This window comes from Rhinolophus hipposideros (genome assembly GCF_964194185.1).
Source record: "Rhinolophus hipposideros genome assembly, chromosome: 15".
NCBI classification, from domain to species: Eukaryota; Metazoa; Chordata; class Mammalia; order Chiroptera; family Rhinolophidae; genus Rhinolophus; species Rhinolophus hipposideros.
In genome coordinates this window covers 27,188,045-27,209,988 of record NC_138061.1, presented here as the reverse complement: position 1 = coordinate 27,209,988, position 21,944 = coordinate 27,188,045, and the positions used below count along the sequence as shown (strand labels likewise).

General features: G+C 45.0%; 1 protein-coding gene across 1 annotated transcript in view; it reads right to left on the bottom strand.

Annotated features, from left to right (window-relative positions):
* Positions 1–21,944, bottom strand: part of BLNK (B cell linker) — a 65,573-nt gene that overhangs the window by 19,771 nt on the left and 23,858 nt on the right. The window contains exons 4-8 of the mRNA XM_081074760.1: positions 15,529–15,569; positions 10,847–11,003; positions 8,199–8,359; positions 5,900–5,981; positions 4,621–4,692 (exon numbers count right to left, since the gene is read on the bottom strand). Of these exons, the coding sequence (XP_080930886.1) occupies positions 4,621–4,692; positions 5,900–5,981; positions 8,199–8,359; positions 10,847–11,003; positions 15,529–15,569 (513 nt within the window). The remainder of the gene's footprint in view (positions 1–4,620; positions 4,693–5,899; positions 5,982–8,198; positions 8,360–10,846; positions 11,004–15,528; positions 15,570–21,944) is intronic.

Below are 21,944 nucleotides of genomic sequence, written 5' to 3'. Positions count from 1 at the left end.
GAGTTATTGTGGTAAGATAATAGGGCAACTTTAAAAATGGAAAGACTTAGGCAAATGTAATCGTGCTGGAAAAGGATTAAAAGCATTTGAGGTTCAAAAACATGCTAAGTGAAAGGAGCCAGATGGAAAAGACTACATACTGTATGACACCATGTATATGAAATGTCCAGAAAAGGTAAATCTATAGCAACAGAAAGCAGATAGGGAGGGGGTTGCCTGGGTCTGGGCGTGGGAACAGCATTGACCATAAATCGACATAAGGGATCTTTTGGAGTTGGGATGGGCAAGGACAGTTTCTAAAACTGGATTGCAGTGATGCTCACCAAACTCTGTAAATGTAATGATGTACAAAGATCATCGAATTGTACATGAAACATGAGTGAGAAATAATAGCTCAGAAAGGATCTCAGTAAATATGGTTATGGCTGTTTTTGTTTTACAACTTGTTACCAACTGCTGCAGTATCTCGAGGTGCTCAGCACTGTGTCAGGTACTTTAAATGTGCTTCTCTAAGCCTCACCTAACGTCAGTGGAGCAAACAGAGGAGGCTCAGAGAAATGAAGTAGCGGGACGGGGCTTGAAAACTAAGGCCATTTGCTTCTGACGCCCAGACGGCACTTTCCTCCGCAGTCAACACCTCAGACTGTTACATTGGGGCATGATTTGGCATGCTGCTTCTCCCTTATGTGGGGAAAGATAGTGAAACAGAGGGATGGAGCTTTTGTGGATGCTCACGGGAGGATGGAGCATGGAGCATGACTCCTATTTCACAGGCCAGTGAGCCCGTCTGCTGCTCTGGGCCTGAACTGAGACCTAGAGCCATGGCTGGGTAGGACAACTTGGTACCCTCCTCACTGCCAGATCCTGTGTTCTGGCAAAGTCGGGTTCTTGGTCGGAATACTCCAAGGGAGATATTGGGAATGCGATAGAGGGGGATGTGTCCAAAAGCATAATAATAAAAGAGAAAAGGCAGTTTCGTTTCAAGTGTATTGAGCAAAAAAATTATACTAATGTTGGATGTAACAGTGCAGGTCTTACCAAAGTTTCTCAACTAGGACAACAACAATTTACCCTTAGTTTTTCCTTCTGCTGCATGTTGTTTTATGCACCGTTCTCTTTTCAGTTTTACATACAAGGTTGGTAAGTTTCCTTAATCTTAACAATCCCTAAATTCTAAGCCCGTGGGATTTATCAGTCTTTTACTTTGTTTAGACCAGTGGTTCTTAACTGGGAATGATTTTTGCCTCCCCAGGGACGTTTGGCAATGTCTGGAGACATCTTTGCTTATTACCACTGGGGAAGGGGGGCTACTGGTGCTCTAGTGGCCCGAGGCGAGGGGTGCTGCTAAACACTGGACAATGCACAGCACAGCCCCCAGAAAAAAGAATTCTCTAGCCCCAAATACCAGTAGTGCTGAAGTTGAAAAACCCTGATTTAAAGTAAAACTTTGTATGAAAAGGAAGAAACACAATTGTTCCCTGAGATGTGTACAGGGTACCCTGCCAGACTGTTCATGAATCTGGGCAGGTTAAACTAGGGATTCTGAATAATAACAATAATAAATAACAGAGCTATCATTTTATGAATGTGATTCAAATGTATTTACTCATTTAATTCTCACAATACCCCTAGGCATAGGTGCCCTTTTTCCCCTCCATTTTTCAGAGGAGGAAACTAAGAAATGGAGACATTACTTAGCTTGTTAGAAATCCAGCACCTATCAGACCTGAACCCTCTGGCTTTGGAGTCTGAGCTAAGTCCTGCTACAGGGCTTTGCAGTCTGGAACATAAAGGAGAGGGAGAGCCTGCCACTGCACCTAATCCTTGGCAAGCACCTTATTAGCTGTCAAAGAGCCAAAAGCAACATTAACCAGAGGCAAGTGACATGGTGTGGTATTTTGGCAGAAACAGCCACCTGAAACCTTAGCACTTTCAAGATGCCTATCCGGGCACTATCTGAAGCTTTGAAGGTTAATAATAGCTGGTTGGTTATTCAAAGACAACCAAAGGCAAGTAGTCTAATCATTCAAATGATCTCACTTCCTCCCTCCCCCTGTACTTCCTCCTGTCTATATCCAACAATCATATAATCAGGACATTATTTTCTTGTTCAGGTTTGGTTTCTTCATCTGATGCCTCTGTAATAAACATGTAACTATACTCAATTAATAGAAAATGAATGAATAATAAATACAATGGGCTGATGCCTTCATGATGGTACCATGTGATTCTTTACATGTAGCCAGTGCTGGGGCCTCAGTCACTCTCTCAACCAACTGACCCATCCACCATTTCAGTGCCTGCTCTGGGTCAGGTCCTGCCTAGGTCATGGATACAGAGCTGTGAGCAAGACATGGTGCTGAGAGCCTTACAAGACAGACAAAACTCAGGAGGGATCTGGGGATACAGGAGGAGTGCAGGGTGCTATAGGAGTGCGCTCCAAGGGGATCTAGCCCATGTAGGGTCGGGAAAGGCCTTCTGAATAAGCGACATTTGAGGCAATGTCTTCAAGGAGCTTGCAATGTAGTTAGAAAGGTTAAAGTGAGGTACCAAGTGATCAGGGAGCAGGTAGGGGCTAAGTGTAAGTAGGATGAGATTTATAGCAAAGGAAAGCTCTCTCAGGTTGCAGAAACCATAGGAGGCTTCCTGGAGCAGGAGACCTCAATCTGGGCCTTGAAGAACGGGTAGAATTTGGTGTCATAAAAGTGACAACACAAATATATGGTGATGGAAGGAGAACTGACTCTGGGTGGTGAACACACAATGGGATTTATAGATGATGTAATACAGAATTGTACACCTGAAATCTATGTAATTTCACTAACAATTGTCACCCCAATAAATTAAAAAAAATAAAAAGTGACAACAAAACAACCAAAAGGCAGGACCCATGAAATATAGAATTATTGGAGTATTGGGTGTGTTTTAGGCAGAAGTCCTTGTTAGGTAAGAAGAGCATTTTAAGATGCAAACACCAGAGATTATTGAACTATTCTTCTAAAGAAGGGGTTTTAGACCTTCATTTATCTGTTTCAATGAAAGATTTTCTGTTCCGGTAGGAATAGCCCTTCTGTCTGAGTTATGAGTCAGGACTCTCCATTTCAGCTGAGACTGAAGCAACCCTGACGTATTAGGTTGGTATACAGACATTTGTTCCCAGAAATTAAGATGAGCTGTATAAGATGGCTCTGACCTCTACTCCTGAAACATACAGAGCCCGTGGGTTCCAAGGCAGAGGATAAAGAAGACCAGAACTTGTGAAGACGGTCAACAATTACACAAGAAGTGAGTTTACAAAAAAATAAAAACAAAACAAAATTCTTTCATATTCTCCCAGGGATCCTTTCTCTGGAAGCAGAGCTCAGTCTCCCAATCTCTTGTGTTCAGACTTCACCTCTGGGAGAGGGAAAGACTGACTGAGGGAGATGGATGGAGGGGAGGCGGGGAAGGCGTGAAGGCTGGAGGGAGCCTCCTGCACCTCTTTGTGCTGTAACAGCGTGGGAGTGAGGGCACCCTCTGCGTCATGGTCCTCAGTTTTAGGGTTGACACACCCTACAGGAGACAACTAGGAACCACTGGGAGTTCAAGGTTTGGGTAGCGGCGACATGGTCAACACTAGCTTTGTAATGGGATGAAACTGGCAACATCTGAAGGCCTTCCGAAGTTCAGCCTAGTGACTGAAGAGAGCGCCTAGCAGCAGGGGTGTGGCTAGTGGACTGTCACCGACAGACAGTGTAAAGTGGTAAAGTAAAGAAAGCCTAGACTAGGGTGGTGGCAATTAAAATAAAAGACCAAATTCAGGAAAAAGAAATAGCAGACTTGGAAAGAACACAGGTGCTGAGACATGTAGCCTGAGGCTGACATGCAAAGAGGAACAGGGATGCCCAAAGGGTAGGGCGGCGATGGAAGCATTGTGCTTGAGACAATGGGAACATAGAGGCATTCAGAAGGCACTTCAGGTCAGGGTTGGACACTAGACAGTTATCAGCTTAGACAGAAGTGAAGCCAGAAGAATGGATGAACCCTAAGGAGTAAAAAATAATACTCTTTACCAAGCACCTACCGTAGGCCAGACACTGCATTAAGAGTTTCCCATTCACCATTTCAGTATGCTCCTGTCACAGTGCATTATCCCCATTTACAGATGGGAAAACCTGATGCTTGGAAAGGTGAACTGCAGGGCCAAAGGGGTACAGCTGGTAACTGAGGGCACTGGGTTTCCAACCCAGTCTGTCTGGCTCAAAATCCAAGCTCTCAACCACTACACACGATTCTGAAAGAAGAGCAAAGGACTGAGGACTGAAGGAAGCAGACATCCTCAGTCAGGGAGAAGAGAAGGAGAAGAAGCCAGCAAAGTGCCCAGAGAGGTAGGATGAAAAGTAGGATTTGTGCAATAGAGGTCCAGGAGCACGGGGGGCAGGGTCCTTTTAACACTCATGCCACCAGACAGTGAATGAGGATGAGAATAAGATTTACCATTTATTAAGAAATTTGAAAATACAGGAGACTAATATTTGATCTCAGTTGTTTAGCTTATTTGGAATAGATTAAAAACCAACCCCCCAAATATCATCATTTCACAATTTAAAAAAGCCCACCCAAATCATGCATATACTTTACCTGAAGCTGTCACTGGAGGAGGGGCTGGCTTGGAGGTGTTGTTTGGCTTGGTTGATCTGTTTACCAGGGGAGCTTAAACACACAAATATATATATATATATATATATATATATATATATATATATATATATATATATATATATATATATATAATGTTATTGATACAGTCTACTGAAGGAGATTCACACTTACGAAAAAATGCATTGTGGAAATGGCAGTTCAGACCAGAGAATTTGCAAAGAATGGGAAACATACTCATTAAGCCCATAAGTTGTTAAAAGAAGCCTTCTCAGAAGAAACACCTTTAGAATGAATATACTAATGATAAAAGAAATAACCAAATTATTTTATGATAGGGATTTTGTTAAAGTGAATAGTGGCTTGGAATTTCATTTGCCAAACTGGAGGTCCAGGAGATGAGAGATTTGTTTGTTTCTTTGTTTGTTTAATCAGGAGAAGTATATTGAATCTAACCATGAAGGTGCCAAATGAATAGCCAGACCTCCTCTGCCACATGCAACACATACGGTTTCTTTTGGAATTCGAGGGGTTTGTTTGGGAGGGGATGTTTAATGTGTATTTGTTGTTTCATGGTGATGGGTGGCTTAGGAATTCAGGTGGGTCTTGAAGCTGTTGGTGACATTTAGGGAATGTAAGAAAGGGTTGTGACAGAATGGCAGAGGAAAATCTGACTACTGCTACGTCAGAGTCAAGCTTATTAGATGAGTAATGTTACTTGAAGAGGCATCACTTACACAAGATTGTATTCTTCCAGTGACTATATCCAGAGGAAACAGGCACTGTTCCCCTGAGGGGATGGGGCACTGGCTTTTTAAGGTAATTTGTAATTGCATTTGTTATTCTGTGACAACAACGTATTTCTCATGGGCCTGAAATAGCACTAAATTTAAAGGATCAGAACACAGAGCACATTTCACTTTCATCTTTGCCATCCTCTGCAGGCATTGTTCCTGGTGCCATATTTGTAAGGCCCACATGGTGGCTTGCGACTTTGTGAGTATTAGGTTTTATGAGAAAGCATTCTAAGTGAGGAGAGCTAATGATAAGCACCGAGGTGCTTTCGTAATTTGAGATAGGACTATTAATCATGGAAGAGGACCAAGGAAGAGGGTAAATGCTTCTTTAACACAGACAAGGGCTAGGAGACTTACTGGGTCCTCTGGTCATTCTGAGCCCCGAGGTGCTTGCTACCAAGTAGTCCTGTACAACCCCACCAACTGCTACAAGTTTGCAGATGCTTATAACTACAAGTGCTTGCCTTTTTCAGATGGGAATGAACTGTCTTCTGTGGGATGAATGTAGTTTTCATCTTCATCTTCCACAGGGACCACGTAATCAGCCTAAACGAAATGCAGATACAAATGAAAAGACCGCTGTACAGTCATAGTTTACTATATGGGGAGGAATGATTTTAAAAATATCTTTATTGAGATATAATTCATATATCATTAATTTCCCCTAATGTGAAGTGTATAATTTGGTGGGTTTTGTATAATCACAGAGTGTGCAACCATTACCGCAATCTAATTTTAAAACATTTTCATCACCCCAAAAGGAACCCTGTACCCATTAGTCACTCCCCATTCACCTCTTCCCCTGACCTAGTCAACCACTAATCTACTCTCTGCCTTTAATATTTGCCCATCCTGGACATTGTGGATAAATGGAACCCTACAGGATGTAGTCTTTTATGACTTCTTTCACTTAGCATAATAATTTCAAGGTTCAACCATATTGTAATATGTATCAGTACTTCCTTTCCTTGTTAAATAATATTCCATTGTATGGCTATACCACGTTTTGTTTATCCATTCATCAGGTGCTGGACGTTTAAGTTGTTTTCACTTTTTGACTATCACAAATAGTGTTGCCATGAACATTCATGTACCAGTTTTTTACAGATGTACATTCCTTTTGGGAATATGCCTAGTGGTAGAATTCCTGGGTCATATCATAGCCCTATGTTTAACAGTTTGAAGAGCTGCCAAACTGTTTCCCAAAGTGACTGTACCATTTTCATTCCCACCAGCAATGTCTGAGGGTTCCAATTTCTCCATATACTCACCAATACTTGATATTGTCTGTCTTTTTGATTAACTTTTCTAAAGGGTGCGAAGTGGTATCTAATTATGGTGGTTTTTTGAAAAGTTTATTGGGGTGACAATTGTTAGTAAAATTACATAGATTTCAGGTGAACAATTCTGTATTACATTATCTATAAATCCCATTGTGTGTTCACCACCCAGTCAGTTCTCCTTCCATAATTATGGTTTTGATATGCATTTCCGTGATGGTTAAAGATGTTGAGGGTCTTTTCATGTGCTTATTGCTCATTTGTATATCTTCTTTAGAGAAAAGACTGTTCAACTCCTTTGCCCCTTTTTAATTGGGTTAATTGTCTTTTTATTATTGAGTTATATGATTTCTTTAAATGTTCTAAATATAAGTCTTGCCGCATATATCATTTGAAAAATTTTTTTCTCATTCTATAGGTTGTCTTTTTATTTTCTTGGCAGTGTTATTTACAGCAGAAAATTTTAAAATTTTGAAGTCCATTTTATCTATTTTTCTTTTGTTGTTTGTGCTTTTGGTGTTGTATCTAAGAAACCACTGCCTAACCTAAGGTCATAGAGATTTATACCTATGTTTTCTTCTAAGAGTTTTATAGTTTTAGCTCTTACATTTAGGTCTATGATCCATTTTTCAGTTAATTTTTGCCTATGGTGTGAGAAAGGGGTCCACTTTCATTCTTTACAGTTATCTTAGCACAATGTTTAAAAAACTGCTCCTTCCCCATTGATTGTCTTAGCATCTTTGTCAATAATAATTAACCATAAAAATAGAGAGGGAGTGATTTTATATTGATATGAGGGAAATGAGTTAATCAGATCTCAAAAGGGGTTTTACAACCTGCCTTGGTGAGTAGCCAAGATGGGTACTGGGAGAAACAAAAAAACAACCAATTATTGAGCACTTATTGCCAGGTGTTCATCTGAGTACTTTTTATGTGTTATCTCACTTAATCCTTATAACAACTCAGTAAGCTAGATACTACTATCAGCTCTCTTTATAGACGAGGGGTCTCCTTCACATGCCCCACCGTACCCCTCTGTATCTTAGAGGAGTACCTTGGAGGAGCAGAGAGAAAAGAAGGTGGAGGAGAGGAAGTGATGTGGGACAGGGCAGAGAAGCAAAGGAGAATAAAGATAGGGAACTATCTTATAGAGAGGAAAGAGAAGATTCACAGGAAATTAAGGGAAAAGAGAGAAGGGATAATAAGAAGGGCACAGATCCAGTATTGATTTTATACCATACGTCTCTAGTGAATGAAAATGTTTACAAGAAAGTCATATATGCCATTTTTAGAGAGAGAAAAAAACTCCCTTTCAGCACAACATTGGAGAGTTAGAGTGGGGCAGGGGTGGTCAGTGCTGGCTGGAGAGCGGCGATGGAGGAAGGAAGACATGCGCGAGTCCAGACCGTCCTGGCGCCTCCACCCTCCCCTGCATCCTTCCTTCCAGGTGGTTTGGAAAGCCTTCCGGACAGATGTACTTTACCTCATCCTCAAGATCTTTGGGTTTGGGTGGGACTTGAGGTTTCGGCAGAGAAGTCGGGGCCGGCAGCGTGGAGGCCAGTCTCGCTTTAGCTGAAGGCCAGCTCGGCTTACTGGGCAGGGTCTTGCTGAACGGCGGAGACTGCCTCTGGCTGGATCGATTGTCTTGAAAGGAATAACAAAGAATAAGATGAAAGGGGCTCTGGATCATTCCCTGGAGGGAATGATCTAGAAAATATGAAACCTTTGGCATCTCTGTAGCCAGAAATGATTAGTGGGGAAGTCCTTAAAAGAGTAAAATGATATAAGAGGCAAAAAATTTCAAGTACCTGTTGACTTACATTATAAAAACCAAAAGAATGTCCTCCTCAAAAACATCCTCCCTGAGGAGAGGTAGAGACCCATGAACTCAGCAGAGCTGACAGCCCAGGACCCTACCAAACAGAGTGGATGATGACCTTGGCAGTGTGGGAGTCTAAGGGGGTGCTCCTCCAGGGTTCACTTGCTCTATGAACCCTTAAGGGCAGTAATTCTCCATCCCACTTGCACATAAAAACCACCTGGGAGCTTTAAAAAATGCCAAGGCCCAGGGCCCCTCCCAGACATAACTGGTTTGAACTTGTAGGGAGGGACCTGGCATTATGGATTTTAAAAGGTCCCCAAGTTATTCTACAGTGCATTCAGGGTTGCCACTACTCATCTGAGTGAAACTACACATTCTCCCCCTTAACGATTTCCCTCAAATCAGGGAGAACCCATCTAGGAGCTTCCTCAAAAGCTACCAGGGAAGGAGTCTAGGCTCTGAAGCCAAGGCGCCCTCAGTTTGGTCCCCAGATCTGCCACCCACTAGCTGTGTTCTTTCAGGCTAGTTATTCATTATTCAACCTCTCTTGGACTCACATTCCTCATTTTTAAAACCAGGGTCATCACACCCCCCTCAAAGAGTTATTGTAGGGATCAGGAAGAAAGCAGTGAAAGCAGGTTGAGCAGTGTCTCGCAGAGGCGACACCTAACAGATCTGATCCTACCCGGGTAATGTGGTAGAGGGCCTAGGCAACATGGCGTCTACCCAGTCGATTCTGTGAGCACGGCTTTGGACTGGAGAAAAATCTTAGCACAGGAATAACTGGTGTGCTCCCCACCCAGGGAAGAGCATGGACATTTACACTGGCTTCCTGCTGCTTCCTCCTGCCACAGACTGTCCGCAGCTTGATGCAGCTGCCTCTGCCTGTCGTGCCCCCAACTCTGCTCTCCTCCTGGTGCCTGCTGCTGCCCTTCACCCAGACCTCGCCTAGTAGAAGGTGTGTGCTTAACTGCACATTCAATGCCTCCATGGAAGCCTCTTTCCAGAGCCATGAGGGCCTCTACTTTGCTGTGCTTATAACTTTGTCAGTTTTTGTAGTTTTATTGGCAGCTCTTGGAGTTTACCTAGATTTCTTAAGATGTAAGCCCACCAGAAGTGGGCTTTGAAAGAAGACAGGCTTTGAAGAGTGTGCCCTTGAATGAACCACTCAACCACCCTGAATTGTGGTTTCCTGGTCTGTAAATGGGCCTAGTGCAGCCCCTTCCCTCCCAGGGTTGTGGAGATCATTGAACAAGGTCACTGAAAAGTATTGTTGGTAGATGGTGTGTGGAGCAGAGCGGTGAAGAGCGTGCACTTTGGAGGCTGAGCTGACTGGCTCGCATCCAAGCTCCACCACTGGAGCTGGACCTTTAGTTCACTCCTCTGAGCCTCACTTTCCTCCTTTCAGCGCGAGGCAGAATACTTCTCTCATAAGATTATTTAGAGAGCCCAGTAGGCCAGGACTGGAAAGCACTAAGTTGTAAACTATAAAAAGGCTGGGAGTATGTCTGTCTTGCTTGTTGCTGAATGCTCAGTGCTTAGCGTAGCTCTGGCACGTAATAGGTGCTCAGTACATTAATTGTGGCATGAAGCAGCAGTGCCTGGTGGCGGTGAGGACGCAGTTAATGGCAGTGATAGTGGACCCAGAGCCCTTGACAGGCAGGGTTGCGCTGTACAAATGAGAGCGTCACTGGTGATTATCACTGACAGGCGCCTCTCCTAGGACTGAACACAGACTTCTTGTGAGATCGTAAAAGCCACACTCAGGCTTGGGGACCAGACCTGAGCTGTGTCCATTTAACCTCTGAGGCTAATTGCAGGCTTAGTTCCTCACCCCCACCCCACCCCCAGTAAAACGTCCAGTCTAGACTCTGTGTCAAGTCAGTCAGTGTGGGGCAGCTGTGGAGGAAAGAGGAGTGTTAGCAGACACTGGGATCCTTGACCGTTGTCCTTGTTCTGTACAGATGTCTCAAGAGAAATTCCAGAACCTTGTGCACAGGAAGTTGGAAGAGAAATGGGGACTATCAATCAGTCTCGGAGTTGATTTCTCAAGGGACTGTTGGGAGTTAGGAGCAACCATCAGGGTGTGCTCATTTAGCTTTAGCCCATTTTCAATATTCCTGATTTAGAAAGGACACCTTTCCCCTCAAATGGGCAAGCTTGCCAGTTGGGGCTCCGTTACCTGTGAGTGACCAGATGACCCACTTGGAGGTGGTGAGTGGGAGATGCCCACCAACCACGGCCTACACCCACCTCCCCGCTGCCCGGAAGGCTGAGCACCCAGGGTCTGGGGCAGTGGGCGGTCTCACCTACGTACTCGCCCCTGGCAAAGGGCAGTGCTGGGTGAACTGTCCTCGTCTCCTGCTCAACAGGTGGTGGCTCGTAACTATCGTCTCCCGTCTCCTCGGCAGGCAGCACGTACATCTCTGAGTCCGAGTGCTCGTCTGGGTTTTCATAATCACTGTCCTGTAATACAGACACCTTGCTCAGTGCCCATCTGCGCTTAGTCGTCAGGACAGCTCCTGCTTTAGGGGGCCAGAGCGGCTGCACCACTGTCAGAACAAGGAAACAAGGCTTGGAGAGGCTGGCTCACCAAGGTTAGGCAGCCAGTAGAGGCAAAGCTGGGGTGCAAGCCCTGCCTTTCTGCTGCAGAATTGATCACGTTGATCACTGTCCTGGGGAACAGGTGGACCATTTAACCCACAGGGTAGCTGAAACTGTACGTGGCCAAAGGACAGTCAGAGAGAAAATGTTTTTGAAGAAGACAGAAAAAGGGCTCAATAAAATAGAATAACCAACAGGTTTTATTTATCATGAAAGCTGACAGTTGAGGAAAAAGTAAGTTTAATAAGGAGAGGGTAAGGAGATACACAGAAATACGTAGATACTTTTGAGGAGATGAGGTTTAAAAGTTCTTTTTTTTTTGTAAACAGAGCTGGTAAGCCACAGGGGCTAACTGACTCAATGTCCACTCTCTTTCTTTTTTTTTTTAACGTAAATTTTATGTAAGTTAATACTGAAAACTACATTAACATGGTCTGAAGTTCAAACGGTTCAGAAGGATGTAGTGAAGTCTTTATCCCAGCCACTCAGTTCCTCTCCCCAGAGCCAGTTACAAGCTTCTTGTGCATTTTGGTCATCGACAGTTTACTAGCATGCATACGTATATTCATGTGGAGGAAATATGTGGTTCAGGACTTAAGAGGCCCTCTGACCTCAGTGTCTACTCCCCCACAGACTGCCTGACGCATGCATGATTCTTACATGATTTTCCAGTGAATGAATGATGCCCCCGCCCTTCGGCCTGTCTCCTTTACTTGCAATTGTATAACACTGATGCAGGGATACGTGATGCAGGTGTAGTGTTTCCTTCACTGCTGTATCCTCAGGACCTGTAACAGGGCCGGCACATGATAGGAGCTCAGTATGTTTGGAATGAATGGGTGAGTGAATGAATGAATGAATGAGGACTGTCCCTTCCTCCTCTGTCTGTAGGGAAATGGGGAGAGGAGAGGAGTAGGGTGAAAAAGCAGGATAAGGAATGAAAAAGGAGGCTGAAAAGAGAGTGTTTTCCGAGGTGGTTGGAGGAGTGTCAGGAGAGGGAATAAAAGGAGGCAGGAGCCCAAGGAGGGTACTTGTCCTTGTCCTAGAGTGGGAGAGCTAGAAGGGACAGGAAGGGGTGAGGTAAGAAAATTCCTTAGGGGGCATTTTTCCAAACACTTATCTCAGTAATAGCAGATGGAGTTGTTAGGTGGGACTCAAAACTCTTTCCTGAACATGAATGTGAAATAAGGCTGAGTAGAATCATGATAATGATAATAATTAATAATAACAACATTTCTATGTACTGCATACCTCATTTACTCCTCACCACAATCATATGAGAGGTTTTTAAAATCCCATTTTATAGTTGAGGAAACTGAGGTATGGAGTTGAGTCATTTGAGTCTGCTGTGTGTGTTCTGGAGAAAGCAATCACTATTCTCAGGTGGGGCCTAGCAAGTGGAGTGGGAGTGAAAGGGCGGCCCAAGGGGACGATTAACAGGGCAAGAGCCTGCCTTCCCAAAGCTAATCTAGTGCAGTATGAAGTGGTGGGGACCCTCCTCATCCAGGCCAAGGACCTGATCGCTGCTGTGGCGGCCTCCCAGGGAGACATCAGTGCAAGTGCTGAGAAGCAGTAGTTTTAATAAACATCTGGATAGTGAAGGAATCAGTGGGCACCCAGACACAAGTGTCTGAGTGAGAGACGTTTGGGTGCCCCACTTCGTTTCCGTTTTCATGGTGCAGAAATGGGGCTTCTGAGACGTAATTCCCTGGAGGCTGAGGAGCAGTATGCAGACTGGGCAGGACACTGGGGTCCTTGCAGTCCCTCAGGCAGAGCAGCCTGACTGAGAGGACCACAGTGGCAGAGGTAGCAGACAGGTAGAGGAAGAGAGACTCCATGGTAGCTGTGCCTGGCAGCTGTTCCTCTGACACTGGCCTGCCCAGTGAGGCAGGACAGAACCTGTGTATCTAGGACCCAGCACAGGTCCTGCTACAGGGTAGGTGCCCATAAACAGCTGTGGGATGAATGAATGAATGGAGCGGCTGCCCTGGGCTCTGAAGGAACTGAGGAGGAGGAAATGGGTGCTCAGGAGTGCAGGGCTGGTCCTTCATTTGGAAAATCTTTTCTGTGAGAGACGTACCATGAGCCCCTCCTCCTTCAAACACAGTGGAATGCATTGAATACCTTTTTTATCACGAGAAGAAAAAAGAAATATGTTCAAACTTCTGGAACAGTTCTTGCAAATCCCCCTTCCCTCAAATTAGTTTCAATTCTGGTAAACAAAATTCATTTATTCATTCAGTACTTGAGCAAGTGCTACACGTCGGATAATCTGATGGAAACTTTGAAGAAGGGAATGTGTAATCAGACAAAATTTCAAATTGTCCATTCATTCATTTAATTAATTAACATTTATTGAGTACCTAATGTGTGCCAGGCATCGTGCTTAACTCTGAGCATAATCCCTGCCCTCACAGAACTTATATTCTAGCAGGGAAAACCAACGACAAACACATAGTGAATAATAAATAATAAGTAGATCATCAAACTGCTAAAGTAGCTATCAGTAGTGACAGATGCACTGAAGGAAATAACCAGGGTCCTGAGGCAGAGAGCAATGGGAGGAGCAATTCTACCTTGGATGGGGGCACCTGAAAGGCCTTCCCGGGAGGGAGACATTTAAACCAAGCCTGAAGAATAAGAGGGAGCCAACCACGTGAGGAAGAATGGGAATGCTCTTTGTTTTTTTCTCATTTTCCCTTCTACCTTCTCCTGCCCAAGGACCATGAGTCTGAAATCATTGAGGTGGACCGGACCTTGCCCTGTTGTAAGCACAGAGGGTAGGCCTGTGCTCCTGGGCTGTGACGAGCAAGGGCCTGAAGAGGGGGTGCAGGGAAGGCTGGATAGGTCCACAGGGGTCAGATTTCATGAGGCCTAGAGATCTTAGCAACAAGCCTGGATTTCATTCTGTGTGCAATGGGAATCCAATAATGTAAAAATAATTGTGAATGAATGTTGACTCAGTCCTTATTATAGTTAGTTCCTTGATTTTGGCTGTTTGCCTTTGAGACAAATAATTCCCTCCACTCCAGGCTGATTTTATTTTGTGTTTTCTAAGTTCCCACTGTGTGTTCTTTTTATCCAACCAGCAAACTCAATTTTCTTGGCTTCCCTTATTCAGCTGAGGACCAGCTTCTTAACTTTGATTCAGATGTGGCGCGGTGAGTGCCACCAGCAGGGAGCGCAGCTGCAGTGCTGCTGGGAAATAACTCCATGCCCAACGGACTTATACGTAGGCCATCTCGTTCCCTCTTTGAAAAAAATCTTTTCTCTGCAGTTGAAAAGGAAGGAACTCCTGTCTCCTAATCCTCTGAATAAACTCCAGGTAGTGTACACAACATGATGCTGGGCTGTGGCTCAATTCTTGGTACTGGACAGGAATCCTGGGTTCTCATTCTGGGCCACTGAGTGAGTGACGGTGGGCAAGTCATTTTCATTCTCTTGGCCTTAGTTTCCTTACATGGTGTGTTGTTGTGTGAGGACCGTCTTGGATCCCTTTCAGACATAAAATTTACAGATTGGAGCAGGCTAATATTCTGCATGAGTGATATGTGAGGAATAGTTGTGAAGAGAAGTATTTAGGATGTCCCTGTAAGACTCAGCCTAAGAGAGAAGTGGCTGCTGAGGCCCTGTGGGTTGCAGAGCCACCTTGAAGAGGTTTACAGTGAATTCTGACACACTACCCCCAACGTCATCAAAGGCAGGCCCCTCACTCTTACTCTGTGGCCCCTCATGCTCTAATGTCCACTCAGTCACAGCAAGCACCTTGGAGTTTAAAAGCCTGCGTGTGATATCAGAGGGCCTGGGTTTGAATTTTGGAACTGCAAGTTACTTAAACTCTCCATGCCTTTAGTTTCTTTATCTGTAAAATGGTCAGGGCTGATATTCAAAATGTTTACCAACTAATACAGCCCAGGTCCTGACCATGGCCCCTTGATGTGCCAGGCGTTGACTGGCACATCAGTTGTTCACTTGTTTAGGGCTCCTGAGCAGGGGCCAGGTAGTGATGGGCATTGAGGGATTCAGGGCACAGGCATTTGCCAACTGATACAGAAATATTTCAACATTTTAACATCTGTTTAGGCCATGCTGATGGGTACCCTGAATACCAGCAGAAAGTGGGGATAAGGATGCCCACTCAGGGCTGTGCTGAAGAGTAGATGAGGCAATGTGTGTAACTCCCTTAGCCTGGCACATGGCGCTAGCTCCAGTCAGCCCCTATGAGGTTATTGCTACCTTGTCTGTAGGTGGCCCTTCCAGCCCGACCATCTCCCTTCTGTGACGGGCAGCAGACCACCAGCATGTAATTTGGAAACAAGCCCTTAAAAAGGCCACCCACAGCCCTGGTGGAAACGGTACCCTCCTATTCTCAGGAGCAAATACTTACAAAGTCATCTGACCACTGTTCCTCTTCATCAGCAGGGCTCTCTAAAATGGCATGAGGAGAGCAGAATTATGCATAAACATAAATCTCAGCTGGCCAGCTCCACCCTGTCCGCAGCACCCGCACCTGCCTTCCCTGCCCTTGGGCTTCCTGGTCCCCTTTCCTTGGCCTTGAGTGGGTAGTATTACAGTCATCTCATGTTCATTCCCTTCTGAATCCTTTTCATTTTTTTTATTTTTAAGTCAATTCTTAAAGCATTAAGAGAAGTCCCCCTGTGGCAGGGAGGACAGACCCATGCATCAGACCCATGTCTGTTTTTGTCCAGAGACATTTTGGGAACCTTAGAGTAATCCAGTAGGAACCTGCAATCCATATTGTGTTGCTCACCAGGGTTTCTTTGATTTAACATGCAGATGGTGTGGTAGGAAGAGCACTGGACATGGAATCAGATAGACCTAAATTCTCATCTAGGCTCTGTTCCTAACTAGTTGGAGAGTGAGCAACAACTAATATCTCTGGACCTCAGTTTCCAGGTCTATACAATGAGGGGATAACTTCTAAGATTCTCTCTGGCTCCAACTTTGACTTTTTTATTAAGAAAATTTTTATCCAGCGCTTTAGTACATGCCAGGCAATATTACCAGAGACTGCCCTCATTTATCTCTCTCAAAAACTTTATGAGGACACTGAGGCCTAGAGAAAATAAGCCCAAGGTCATTTGCCCAAGGTCAGGTAGTAAATGGTGGAGCCAGGAGTTGGACTCTGCAGGTTGACTTCCAGATGTGTGCTCTTAACACCGATGCTATGATGCCCTGCTGTCTTTGAGCTCCAGGGAGCAGGTACCATCCTTGACTCTGCAGGGGCTATAACAATGGGTATGATAGACCTTAAGTAGCTTATGATCTTGAAGAGTAAAATAGGTCTGAATTATGAGAGCTAAGGAGAATATTTAACCCCCTTTTCTCCAAAATACATTTAGAGTATGAGAAGCTTAGCATCTATCCCATCACATAAACTGACCTTAGAGGTTAAATACCTCTGTGTAGGAGCTCAACCAGACACAGGTCCAGATGGCAGAGTGGCTCCAACGACTGCACCATAGGGTCCCAGCTCTCCTCCCACCTCACTGAGCAGCCACTGCTAGAAGGCCCCGAGTATGGTCCCTGAATCCTCCAGAACCTCAACGGAACCTTTCCTTGCCATTGCTACCCTCTGCCATGGCAGACCACTGACTCCACAGAGGCACAAGGAGAGGAATTGCAGAGGTGACATGGAGACAGGAAGCAAGTCTTTGCATCAGAGTGGCCAGGTTTTAAGCAATGGTGCCCTCTCTTGGGAAAAACATGATAGGTGCTAAGAAGGAGCGTCATTCTACAAGCCAAATAATGGGTCGAATTTTGATGTAAAAAAAAATAATTTTTATTACATTATTCTTTGGGTTGAATTATACCAAATTGTAGTGTATTTCAACCATTGAGTTTTTTCCATGAAACTGTAGAAGAATAGGTGAATAAGTCCTCTTCCCGTTATGCCAGTACCTGGCCTATCTTAAGTTTGGGGATAATTGAAAATCAACACTTAAGGAAACAAGATGTTTTTGTTTCAATCTTTAAAATAGAAACCTTTATACAATGGCTTTATAAAACACACTGCCCTGCCTCGGTCAAGTGCGTTTGCTGAACCTTTTCTCAGTGAGTCAGGGTACAGGTACATGGTGAAAATAGTTGCAGTAGCCATCTAACTAATTTTCCTGCCTTCATTATCTTTCCTCTCCAATCGTCCTTCCTACTGTTTCTAGTTATTAAAGTTTGGCTCATGCTGCTCCTTTCCTCAAGAATCATCAGTGGCTTCCTATGGAATAGAGTCAAGGCTCTGTGTCAACAGATTCACATGCCTCCATCTCCTGTCCCTCCACTGACCACTCCACTTGCTGTAGTCTTCCATGTTCACTTACCCAATAGCTTGTTCCTCCCATCCAGCACTTTTGATAGTTCTCTGCTCTGCCCATGCTGTTCCCCTATCCCATCTTCCTTCTTCCATAGAAATCCCTGTCATACTTCCTCCATAAAGTCTTCCCCAGTCCCTTTGGTCATAACCCATTACTCCTTCCTCGGGGCGCTCTTAGATGCTGCTGGCACCTCGATGTCACATGTATTTCATTCTGCCCTGTGTTACAATCAATTTATTTGTGTCACTCTGCACTGAAAAGCAAGGCCTATTTATTCTACCTTTGTATCTGGATGACATTTTGCATTGGGAATCCATGCACTAATAAAAGTATGAACCAACAAATGAGTAGAATGAATGAAAATTAGGATAATAACAATAACAACAATAATAATAATAATAATATTAATAATAATAGGTGCTGTTTATTGAACACTTCTTATGTGCTGGGTGCTAGGTTAAGTTTTATAAATGTATTTCTTCATTTATCTTCAAAATAGAAGTCTGTGGTAGGTGCCATTATTATTTCTGTTTTATGATCGAGGAATCCAGGGCTAATAGAAGTTGCAAAACCTTTCTGAGGCCACATGGCTAGCTAGTGTAGGGGCTGGATTGGAGGCCTGGCTATCTGTTGGCTCCTGCAGCTGAAATCTCATGTGAACCACTTGGCCTTCCACTGAGCATTCATATAGAACCCAAGAGAAACAAGAATGGCCCAATCCAGGAATCATGGCATACTGAGAAAATAAAGAGACAAAAGCATCATGTGGTAGAGATTATTTGATGGTTCCCCGCCCTCTCCTAGCTACACCCATCTTCTGGTCCCACAGACAACTCACAGCATCATACTCATAAAGTCACAACCTTGCAGGCATTGCCCAGACTGAAAAGCATGAGGATCCAAAGTACTAAATCCACAGTAGAGGGAGGTTTTTCAGCTTCTCACGGAGCCTCTGAAAGTGTGCAGGTGGTAGTTTTAGAACCAGGCTCCCTGGGTTCCAATCCTGGCTCTACTCTTTGCTACCTGCTTGGAAATGGACCAGTACTTTAATTGTTTAAAGCTTAATTTCCTGTAAAACAAGGATATGAATAGTGCTTGCCTCGTGTTTTTATGAGAATCAAGCAATATAATACCTGTGAAGTACTTTGCAAAGCTTGGCACACAGCACATGCTGTATTAATGTTACTTGTTGTTGTCTTGGGTATTGAGAATTCTTAATAAACCCTCAAAACAATACCAATTCTATTTCATTCTAATGGCAACCATGCAGTATGGCTACCACAAAGAAATAGATCCAAGAAAGCTTCTAGTGTAGTGGGGAAAACTTTCAGGAGGGTAAGTTCAAGTGTAATGTGGGCCAGGGGGGTTAATTTGGGGTATGGGATTGCATGCCCCTGCCAGGAAGCTGAGATACTGGTTGGGCCTCCTTGTCAGGGAAAACCTTTCCTACTGTGTCATGTACCTTGTTTGGGGCTTATGCTCCACTGACTGTCATAATCGCATGCCACACGATAGAGGGACTCCTCCCCTTGCTTGGCTGAGGCCTTGTGGTTCACAGGGCCCTCCCAAGCCTGTGAGCACAGCACCTGGCACTAAAAAGACACCTGAGAATGGCCACGATGGCCCCCATCTCAGCATCTGCTCCAGGCCAAGACACACAGGGTTTTGAGCTTGGGATCTGGGGTCAGCTACCTTGCTGAAAATCTTGATTCTACCATTTGCTAGCAGTGTGACCTTAGGCAAATTACTTAACTCTGGACCTCAATTTTCTCATCACTAAAATGGACATTATTAGTAGTACCTGTATCGTAGAGTTTTGAGAGCATGAAAATGAAATAACACATGGAAAGAGCTTAGAAGAGTAACTGACACAGAGTAAGGGCTCAGTGAATGACAGTTACTGCTGTTAATTTACTTTCTGTTTAATTTTTATCATAACCTAAAGGATAGGTACTCTTATCTCCAGATCAGGAATCTGAAGCTTGGGGAAGTTACTACATTTTTCTAGGTTCACAGTGCTGAAAGGGCAAAACCAGGATTCCACTCCAGGCCCAAAGGACCACAAAGTTCAAGGTCTTCTCACCAAGCCACCCTGTACAATAGTAATAAAAGACGTAGAGTGCAGGAGAACACTCATGTATCAGACTGAGGACAAACCAGGGCAGGGTAAAATTTCCTCGTAAGTGTCCCAGCACCTGGAATCATGGCCAGGTGCTGGGAAAGTTCGAGAAGGATGCGCTCAGTGAGGGCTGAGAGGTTGCATGAGGCTGCTTGTCAAAGGTGGGATTGAGCTGGGCCTTGAAGGAAAAGCATGACTTGGGTGAGAGGAAGAAGAGGAAGGAGGGTGTCTGCCTTCCATATACTCAGACAGGAGCTTGTATGTCAGTCCCATAAGCAGGGTTTGGCTGAGGGATGGATGTGGCATCCATAAGGCACAGATATATACAGAATGAATGAGCTGCACTGGAGAGTCAGAGGAGAAAATGCCAAGAGGGGAAACAAAGCTAGATTCATTGCCAGCCAAGAGGCTGCTTCAGCCACAGTGGACATTTTGGTTCTAGTGACAAGCTGGAGATATAAGGCCGACAAGTACGGTGTTTGAGTAACTTAGCCTTGAAGAGATGAAGGCTGACCCAAACTGGGGGTCTTGGGAAGTAGAGAGATTGGCTGGAAGGACAGTAAAGGGCTCTGTGGCGAGAGCTGGAGTGAAGAGGTAAAGGAGAGGATGTGAATTCAACCTTTCAGTTCTGGGTCATCAGTTCTGGGTCACCAAACACCGGGGGGCAGTGCTGCTGGCATGCCAGCCACGGTCCCTAAGCTACATGCCTGACCCACAGCTACATGCCTGACACACAGCTTTGGCTGTGGCCCTGATGCCACTCTGGCTGTGCTCTGGGCCACCAGGCCCTCGCATTTCTCCTCTTACAGAGCTGGCGGTGGGATGCAGGAACCAGTGAGAGACTGCAGTGGGACACAAGAAGGAAAGAAAAAAGGAAGGTGGGCTAGCGGCAGCGGTGGGGCTGACGCAGGGAAGGAACAGAAAGCAGAAGTCCAGGAACGGCGGGGGATGTGGTGAGTGGACAGGGCCACTGGGTACACCCTGAGAGGAGAGAAGGATGTGACAGTGTGGGGAGCCGAGGCTAAGGCCCAGATCCAGGCTGGCCACGAGACATGAGTGTAAACACTTCTCAGAAACTCCCTTTGTTGGTGTGTTTATTCATCCCTTCCCAGGGCCCTATTAGTGGGGGTTGGGGGTGGATGTGTAAAAGTGGGGAACATAGTGCTGGCTTAGCCATCCCCCGGTTGTGTGACCTGAGGCAGTCATTTTGCCTCTCTGGTTTCCATTGATCCCTAACATGAGAAACTTGGACTGGGGGACATTTCAGGACTTTCTAGGCTTTAAAATACCTTTGAGTCCAAATTTCATTCCTCCATTCTTAGTTCCATGAGGCAGAACTGACGTGCAATCAGCTCTCCCCATATCAGTTTTGCTGGTACCACCAGTTAAGTGTATAAATGAGGAGAGAGGAAACCAAGCGAATGCTGGCTTCATTAAGGACACCAGGGCAGGGGTCAAAAGCAGTGTTATATCAACTCCTTTGAGGGAGAAAGGGTTGAAAGCGTTGTTACGTGTATCCTATGCTTCTGTATAGACAGTTACCCAAGAATCCTTGTCCAAGTAACTTCCTCTGTCCCCACCTCTCCCCACCCCACCACCATCATTGCTCTGATTTCCTCCTACAGGACATCAGTGGTGGGAGGACAAGACAGATCTCCTGGGCACATCACAATAGACCCTGGATATCAGAGCCCAAGTGGACAAGGAGAGAGGACTTACTTACTTCTGACCTGTCAGGGGTTTGTGGAGTGACGAGCAGAGCTTCTGCAATGACCCCACAGATTTTGGAGACACTACGACGGTTCTCCCCTTCCCTCTCTCCTGAGCCAGGCCTCAAACCTCAAAGATACAGGGGGCTATTCGACTGTGAAAGCACACAAACTGAGAAGCAGGCTCTGCTGTTCATGTCAGAGGCTCTGGGCCTTCAGAGTAATAAGAAATACCCCAGAAAAGTGTAACCTTCTCAGCTTGGGCCAAAGGAAAGAACCAGGAATGGAGTCTGGGATGGGATTCCTTTAGTGGCTGCAGTAAACTTGGACAGGTTACTTAATGTTCCTGAGATGCCTTTTCCTCATCTGGGAAACCGAGACAGTCATTTCTATATAACGGTGCTAATGGGAGAGTAAATGAGCTAATGTCTGTAAAGAGCTTAGATTAACTCCCAGAACAGAGTAAATACAACATGTTTTGGATAGCTTCCCTTCCGGAATGCTAGCTGCTTGGGTGTAATCTGTTCTGCTCAGTGGACCGTGAGGTCCCTGCAGGCAATGGTTCCTCCTCAGAGATAAAGCAGGATTGCTGGTCTGAACTGCAAGCAGCAGGCTCCACCCTGGCCTGATCTGCATCTGTAGG